We start from the raw sequence: 8936 nt of genomic DNA, 5'->3' as shown, positions 1-8936 counted from the left end.
CGTCGTGGTCCAGTGTCAGCCGGGCCGCGCCGTGGAGCCGGACCGCCACGGCCGGCCACAGTCACTGCTGCTGTTCCAGAGTCCCGGGACCCCCCCCGCTGCTGGCTGGACGACAGGACGCACACCTATGGTCGAGGTGATCCAGAAAGCTCCGCGGCCAAGCCACAACAACAACAACAACAATCCTCCTCTTCCTCTTCCTCTTCCTCTGCCTGCTCTTCCTCCTCCGCCTCCTCCTCTCCCTCTGCCCACGCTGCACGAGGACCGCGGCGAGGTGGAGATCACGCTGACGCCGGTGGAGCTGCACATCAGCCCGCCTCCCACCTCCTCGGCCTCGCTCTGCTCCGTGGCGCCCGCTGTGAAGAGCGAAGAAGACGAGGTGGGAGTGACCTCCCAGAGAGAGAGAGAGGAACACTAGCTCCTCCTTCGCTTCACCTCCCTACCTGGCTACATCTACACTCGCTAAACGCTAGGGCTGCTCCCTCTTATGGCGGTTACACACCGAAAGAGACGACACGCAGCTGATTGGACGAACGCGTCATGTGGGGTTTGCTTTCTCCGGAAATTCAAAGCCAGACTGTCATGGCGGCTCGTTCGGAATACAATCTCATATTGTACTAAAATAGTTCACCAAAAACATGTTTCTGAAAACATTTTAAGCGAGAAATAGGCCGCGCGGTTGCTGAATCTGTCTTCATTTCAGATCGACAAATGTCGGTTTAAGAGATTTTCGTTAGATTTTTAGAGGTGGTGAGCCGAGCCGACTTTATTTCAGATCAACAAAGGTCAGTTTAAAAGATTTACAACGTTGCATTTCTATTAAATATGGGAGTTTAAGCAGTGTTGCTGACATTACATTTTTTTCATTTTAAATCTCTTAAACCGACCTTTGTTGATCTGAAATGAAGACAGATTCAGCAACCGCCTGGCCTATTTCTCGCTTAAAATGTTTTCAGAAACACGTTTCGGTGAACTATTTCACGTAAAATACGAGATCGTTTTTCATCACACACACACACACACACAGACACACACACACAGACACACATTTCTGACACTTTATAGACCAAATGCTGAATGGATAATGAAACCAATCGTTAACTGCAGCCACGTACAACATCCTGAACTGACTATCGTCGCTTATTTCAACACGGACAACTAATTAAAGTCCCTTCTGACCTTTTTAAAGTCACTTTCAGTAAAAGCTCCACTCGTCTCGTTTTGTTTTTATCATTTTTGTCTCAAAACGCCGCCTTAAAAAACCAAAGCGTACTGGTGTAGATGTAGCCTCGGCTTTTTTTACCTCAGCCCCCCTTTCTCTCTCTCTCTCTCTCTCTCTCTCTCTCTCTCTCTCTCTCTCTCTGGCTGTGTCTCATTCCCCTTACTTCTGTCAGTACACTGCTAATGTGCACTGACCCACTTCCTACCGTAGTGCCCACTTTGGATGGTTAGTATCGTCCCAGAAGCAACACTTAATGTTAAAACGCTCACCGGAAATGGCGAGCGCGGTCGGCTCGGCTCGCCACCTCTCAAAATATGACGAAAATCTCTCAAACCGACCTTTGTCGATCTGAAATGAAGACAGATTCAGCAACCGCACGGCCTATTTCTCGCTTGAAATGTTTTCAGAAACACGTTTCGGTGAACTATTTAGCTAAAATACGAGATCGTATTCTGAACGAGACGCCCGTTATGCTCGGTTGTGAAATCCGGGAGAAGCCAGACGTCCCATCGTCACTTACGTTTTCACGCTTCGTAGTCAAGATGGCGCCCGTTTAGTGCGCGTAGTGTCCATCGTTCCACACTGAACTTTTGACCGTTTTATGGGGTCATCCTGGTACTTTAAGTGCTCTGACTTTTTGCGTTATCTACACGATATACTTAAAACAGTTTGAAGTGTGCAAGTAGGCGCTTTGAGACAGCCTCTCTCTCTCTCTCTCTCTCTCTCTCTCTCTCTCGCTCTCTCACTCCTCTTCCTTATTGGTGGAAATCCCAGATTGGCGACAGCAGAGAGAGCCAATTGCTAGCGGATAAATGAAGCCAAAACCTTCCATCAGCCATCAGCATCTCGTTGCACTTGTGAACAAAAAAACAGACTGGACGCTGTTAGAGTAACAGCGAGTATTTCACTTTCAGCATGTCTGTCTGTCTGTCTGTCTGTCTGAAAACCAGAAGAACCTCTTCCTCTCTTCCTCCTTCCTTCCTTCCTTCCTTCCTTCCTTCCTTCCTTCCTTCCTTCCTTCCCTCGCCTCCTTCGTCTCCAGACTTCTCATTTTCTGCTGAGCGTTTTTTTTTTGGTTGCTTCAGATCAGTTGATTTATAGGAAAAAAAGACTAGACAAGCGTGAAAAGGAAGGAGGGAAAATGGAGCAGAAGAGAAAGAGGAAGAGGGGAGGAGACATTTCTACAGGACAAGAGTTGAGCCTGAAGCGGCTACCGAATACCGAAGGTACTTACGGGTCTGAGCCCTGTAAAGGCTCCTTTGTGCTAAATGTGAGAGGGAGAGGAAAGAATGAACTCTCTATCAAAGCTCCGCCTCGATTCACATTCACCTTCACGGACATGTAGGAAGAAGGGAATTTTTGGAAGAAATTTTCGGGAAAACATCTGCAACTGCAGGGCAATGAGACGGATGTGTTAGCGCCTGTATGGAAAGTTCAGCAACGCGACAAAAAAGTCTAGCGAAGGATTCAGAACTGAATGTGAATTGAAGCACAGCTTTTGGTTTGTTGTGTTTGTGTTCGTTTAGTAGATGGTTCTGATCGCTGTGTGTGTGTGCGTGTGCGTGTGCGTGTGTGTGTGCGTGCGTGCGTGTGTGTGACAGGCAGGGACGAGACACAAAACTTCCAGGCCCTCGTTAACTCCAGAAATGTTGTGTAAAATGAGCCGTGTACTCATAAAATTCAGTTATGTATTGATCAGGTCAGGTCAGATATTAAGTTTTCAGCGAGTTTGTTAAAAAAAAAACTTTAAAAATGGATTCAGAACAAGTTAAAAATATTTCATTTATACAGCACTTTAAAAGCAAACAAGTTTGCACCAAAGTGCTTCACAAAGATGGAAGTATACAAGCTTAAAACACACACGTACACATATAGTTTGTTAACAATTGTTAAAATAAGAGCCAAACAGCAAAATGAGCAAGTAAAAAATGAAATAATAAACCTAAACGAATACAAATTTAAAAAGACATTTAACCCTTGTGTTGTCTTCTTGTCAACCAACAAGCAACTTTTTTGTTTTAATGGGTTAAAATTTGAAATTACTGCACTTTTTTTTCATGTTTTAGTTATCTTTTGGACTTTTTTCCCGATGTTTTTGTCATTATTTTTCGACCTTTTTTGTTACTTTTCCCGAAATATTTTAAGCATTTCACAAGTTTTTTTGAAAAAAAAAATGTCCCCACGTTTTTTTTTGTCACTTTTTCCGACGTTATTGTTGATTTTTTTTATGCGCTTTTTTAACATTTTTGTTAAATTGTTATCAATGCTATAAAATTGAATAAAACACCCAAATTCAATGAAAGTAGTGAACTGATCATATATTATTTAACTTATGAGTAGACCCAAATTTCTGATAGAGAAACTTTCTGAAAATTTGGCCCAAGGACAAAAGGAGGGTTAAAAAAACACACAAAATTACAAACCTGAGCCAAAAGCCAGTTAATCTGTCCATCAGCACCGAACCGACCGACCCCAGCGAGACCCGGCATTGTGTTTTTAAGATTATTAATTTAAAGTTTTATGTCCGTCATCTTCCCCTCTTGTATTTGGAGTGAAAAACCAAACAGTCATGGCTGACATTAGCACTTAACTTGGCCACAAAATCCCCTCTCCTGCTTGAAAGAAAATGTCTTCAGCTCAGGCACAAAAGAGCAAAAGCACAAAGTTCCCCGCCAGCGTAGCGCGGAGAACATGCAGTAAAAGGATGCATTCATGAGGGATATTTGCCGAAAATTAGCTTCTGTAGCACTGAGTCTTCACGATTAGCCTGCTAGCTCAGTTTAGCTTAGCTGTTGTTTGTTGCCATGCGCCCTTTTGCACTAACTCCTTGATCACCACTGAAGCACCACTGTCTTTATCGGCGATGTGACGTTACTGCGTCCAGATGTTTCTTTTCTGATTTCTGTCGTTAACTCTCTCGGAGCTTTTCGCTTTTTCACCGTTTTGTTTTTTTAAAAACAAGGTTGATGCTGCTGTTTTCTTTCTCTTCTGTTTATCTTAGGGATGCACTGAATCCAGATTTTTTTGGGGTTTGGCCAAATACTGAATCCACTGGTTAAGAGTCTGCCAAAACCGAATACCGAATCTTGACATCTGGTTAACACAAGTTTTTAGCCGGGACTGTCCTTCCTTTGCCGTAGCTGAAGTTGCTGCATTCTGGCTGCTGTCTGTAGATTCCTTCGTACACAACTTGTATTCTTTCGGATGTTTCATACCAGATGTTGTAACAGTGGCTATTGAATCGGCATTGAACAGATTGAACATGTAGCTGGACTTGAATGGCCTTCTTTTGACTGAAAGTTCTGCCAAACAACAACTTTTTCTGCTCACCAGTTCCATGTCCACTTTCTCACAGCCTGCTGCATTGAACGCTCCACCTACGTAAACACCTTCCCCTAATCAACGGTGTCTTCGTTACGGTGACCAGCGTAGCGCGCCTAGTGCAAGCGTAGGGTTCGGTTCGCTGGGAACTAATTCTACGGTTCGGCAGAAACCAGAACCCCCGTCAAGAAGCCCAATATTCGGCCCAATCCGAAGCCGAATCCTGGATTCAGTGCATCCCTGGTTTATGTCAAAGTTGACATAAAAGTATTACTTACGTCGCTGTGGGACACGTGTCAAACTTGAGGCCCGCGGAGCCAAATCTATATTTTGAATCCAGCCCGCATTTTCAATTACACAATCATTTATCACAATAAATTTTGGCCCACCCAGTTTTTTTTTTTACAATGTTTTTGGTGCTTTGTCCTTTGATGGCTAAGTTACTTCTTTAGATCTTTATGTTGACCAAACTAAGTCAGAAGACTGTACGAGAGATGCAATAAACTCTACATGTCTGGCCCTGGATGTGATTCTTATTTCCCAATGTGGCACTTAGTTTGACCCCCCTGCTTTAAACAAGAAGGCAGTAGTTGCCGATTCATTTTCTGTCGTTGTACTAATTGCTTAATAAACTAATCGTTACATCTCGAAACTAAACCTACTGTGAATTTAAGTAGTTTATAAGAAAAGCAGACATTAAAACTGCTTGAATTTTAAGTTCCTAACCCGTCAACACGGTTCTTTTTATGATTCAAACCCTTCGGAAATATTTCCTCTTCCTTTTCATGGTAACGTCACATTGCCGTTGTTTGTTTCTCACTTTCTGCCTAACTGCTGTTTTCCATCCTGTGATCACAGAATTGTACAAAAAAAAACAATTTTTGTGTCGACGCTCGCACATTAAGGTGTGAATACAGGTGTGTGTGTGTGTGTGTGTGTGTGTGTGTGTGTGTGTGTGTGAGTGAGTGTGTTTCCCCGCATCGTGTGACAACGAGGGCTTCAGGTCGTTTAAAGGGATGCCGAAAAAAAGAATTCTGACTGTTAAAACCATACCTGTTGCATGATGGGATAGTGAGTTTCAGTCCTTCATGTCCTTAAGTGGGTTAAGTTTATCATTTAATGGAGCACTAAACGATGCTAATGTGTCAGTTTATTTTAAGTGAAGTGCCAATTATGTGAAGAAAAAACATCCCGACTAAAAACGTCTCGGTCTCCCTTTAACCGCCGAGCCTCAGCCCTTTTCAGACAGAACTGAAACAAATGAAAAGTTGCACTGTTAGGAAGTTAAAAACAAGAGAAAGTCTGTGTATGTTATGAGTTTATTGTTATATGCATTGAGAAAATACATTGACAAGTATTTCTGTAACTTTCTGCTTTGTGCTTGCACTTGAGATTTATTTTTGATTGGTCAGAATAATAATCCTTGTTTAAATTGTTCATCAGAGGATTTAGCAGTATAAATAAAGACTGTTATATTAAAGTTGCAGTAACTGGAGGGATTCAGAGAGATTAAACTTAGACGTTTAAAGCAACATTTCACTTGATAGGCGACGGCCACGGTAGGTACTTCTGTAAAGGCTTCGGTATGCCTCAAATAAATAAATCTTAAATAAAGACTAAAGGTATCAGCATTGGTGGGAACTGAAGTCATGACTAGTGACTTCACTTGGACTTGATATCTGTTAACTCTGGACTTTTTGGGATTCATTTAGGACTTGTTCTTGACTTGGGACATGTTGGGTTTGACCGGGGACTTTTATGCGGAACGGGGGGAAAATCGTCACAGGTCGGACTCGAACCCTGGACCTTCTGCGTCGAGGAACAAACCTCTGCACATGTGCGCCCGCTCCACCAACCGAGCCAAATGGCCACTATTTTGGACTTCTTTTTTACTTGGGAACTGTTGGTTTTGCCCGGGACTTTGAAATGGCACTTGTTGGTCTTGGCTCCAGAAAAGTCTTGTCAATGGACTTATTCTTGACTTTGGAGTTTGCTTCAATATACATTCTGACATAGAAAAGGTGGTTTTAGTTGTGGTTGATACGAGAAGCACTTTGTTTGGTCTTGACTCAGAACTTGATGGACTAGACTCTAGATTTTACTCTGGACATGTTGGGCTTTACGTTGGACTTGTTTTTTTATTTTGACCTGGCACTTCTTGGTATTGACTTATGACTTGGTAAGGGACTTCTTCTGGACATGGGAGTTGATTTAAGTATCAATTCTGACATAGGAAAGGTGGTTTTAGTTGTGATTGATATGACAAGGCACTTTGTTGAAACTTGACTTGGAACTTGATGATCTTGATTGTGGATATGTTGTGATATGTTGTGTTTACTTGGGACTTTTTGGGACATTTGTAGGCCTTTATTTGGATAGAACAGCTTAGACTTGAAAGGGGAGAGAGAAGGGGAATGACTTGCAGCAAAGGGCCGCAGGTCGGAGTCGAACCTGCGCACACTGCATTGAGGAATAGACCTCTATATATGGGCGCCCGCTCTACCAGGTGAGCTAACCAGGGGCCCGGGACTTGTTTTATGACTTGGCACTTGTTGGTCTTGACTCTGGACTTGGTAAGGAACTTCTTCTACTTTTTTTGGACTTGGGAGTTTTTATTATTTTAGTATGAATTCAGACATAGGAAAGGTGGTTTTAGTTGCAGTTGATACGACAAGCACTTTGTTTGAACTTGACTTGGATCCTGTTTGATTGGATCTGGCACTTTGATGTGGGACTTGTTGGTCTTGACTGTGGATTTCTTTTGGTCTTGACTTGGGACATAACTTGGCACTTGTTGACCTTAATGTGGGATTTGACTCTAGACTTTTTGGTCTCGACTTGGGACAAATTCAGGGAATTTCTCTTGATTTGGAAGTTGACTTTATTCCTACCTCAGGGAGATGTTTTAGTGTCTGTTGGATGACATGACAAGCACTTTCTTTGAACTTGACTTGAGACTTGACGGTCTTCACTCTGGACTTCTCAATGAGCCAATAAGAAGTTTGTTTGAAGCATACCGAGGCCTTACCTCTGCACGGTCAAAAATATGAAAACAACTCTTAGGGTTAAGTTGCCAGTCCTCACTTTCTGACTGGATTCATAATTTAAAAATTGTCTTTTTAACATCAGATATCCACAATTCGTTTGAAAAGTTGCAATGAGGTGTGGCATTACAGAAAGCTAAGATGGACAATATTCCCCCAGAAAGCACATGAGATGTTTCTCAGCCCTGATATCAAAGTGAAATTATGCTTTAAGTGTCTTGTTGAGAATCTATGGTTGATGTAAAAAGGTTCAGAGTAAAATCTGTGGTTCCCTCCGCTGGGCCAAACTGGGCAAAACTGGAAGAATTAAATAAGTTTGGAAAAGTTCTGGACGTAAAGGAGATCTAAAAAGGAGTTCAAGAAATGTTTTGGAGCAAGTCAGTGATTGGAGGCCAAGTAGATGATGACAGAAAGAGTTCAAAGTTGCCCCGAAAGAACTTGACAGGCTACAGCTTAGTGTTAATAAAACATGATTTACAAAAGAGTGGAAGATGCAATGATTCATGTGGACATTGGTAGAAAGTTTGTGAAAGTGGAAGAAACTTGGAAGTCCAGCAGGAGTTAAATGAACGCCGGTTTGGCCCAGTTTAGTTTTTCTACTGGGCGAACTGGACGAACTGGACATGCAGATCTCCCTGCTAATGCTGGGGGAAACATTTTGAGCAAAGTCTCGGTTCAGCTGCAGTTTAAAAGTCGAAAAACTGTTTAACCCTTGTGTTGTCCTCCGCAAAATGACATCATGACTTTGTATAAACATACACGGACACTTTTTTAAGCCAAGTGGCGTGTTATCTGTACGCATTTTGAGCGCTGTATACAGCGGACAGGTTGGGTTTAGGAAAAGAAGAAAGCAACAGTTCAGTTTAGGAAACGTGACACGCCGGACACAATCCCCGGTCTCCTGGGTGAAAGTCCTGTGTTTGGCCCATCCAGCCCCCAACCAACCTCCCTACGTGGATTTTTCTTACATACTACTCGCCACTTAAATTCACACGCAATCGCAAGCTAATATAAGTCAATGGAGGCCAAACGGCGTTGATAAACAGGCTAAAAAGCGAGTATGCGTCTTGATAACACGCCAATAATGGCATATGATTTTGTGTGTCTTACATACGCCACTTCATAACATCAGTCTGTTGTCCGTCTGTTTTAACGTTACAAGTTTATGAAACATAAAGTATAAATTATCTCCCAATTCTGCGTTACAACTTCTTAGCCAACGTCTTTCCAAATTGGTATAACTAGTTTTACACTTTGTTGGAATTCAATGGTCAAAAACTTAATTTATATGAAGTTATACTTAATTTCTGATATAAAAAAAAGCAGAAATTATGATTTATTTTTTACTA

General features: G+C 42.3%; 1 protein-coding gene across 4 annotated transcripts in view; it reads left to right on the top strand.

Moving 5' to 3' along the window:
• rfx5 (regulatory factor X, 5) overlaps nucleotides 1-586 on the top strand; it is a 4335-nt gene extending 3749 nt beyond the window's left edge. For all 4 annotated transcript variants that reach the window (XM_028596745.1, XM_028596744.1, XM_028596743.1 and 1 more), the window contains exon 3: nucleotides 1-586. This exon is cut by the window's left edge and continues 25 nt beyond it. In XM_028596745.1, the coding sequence (XP_028452546.1) occupies nucleotides 1-418 (418 nt within the window). In that variant the 3' untranslated portion in view covers nucleotides 419-586.
• The last annotated feature ends 8350 nt before the right edge of the window (nucleotides 587-8936 follow it).

This window comes from Perca flavescens, chromosome 14, assembly GCF_004354835.1.
Source record: "Perca flavescens isolate YP-PL-M2 chromosome 14, PFLA_1.0, whole genome shotgun sequence".
NCBI lineage: Eukaryota > Metazoa > Chordata > Actinopteri > Perciformes > Percidae > Perca > Perca flavescens.
The sequence above is the reverse complement of the archived record's forward strand: the minus strand, read 5'-3'. Positions and strand labels throughout refer to the sequence as shown.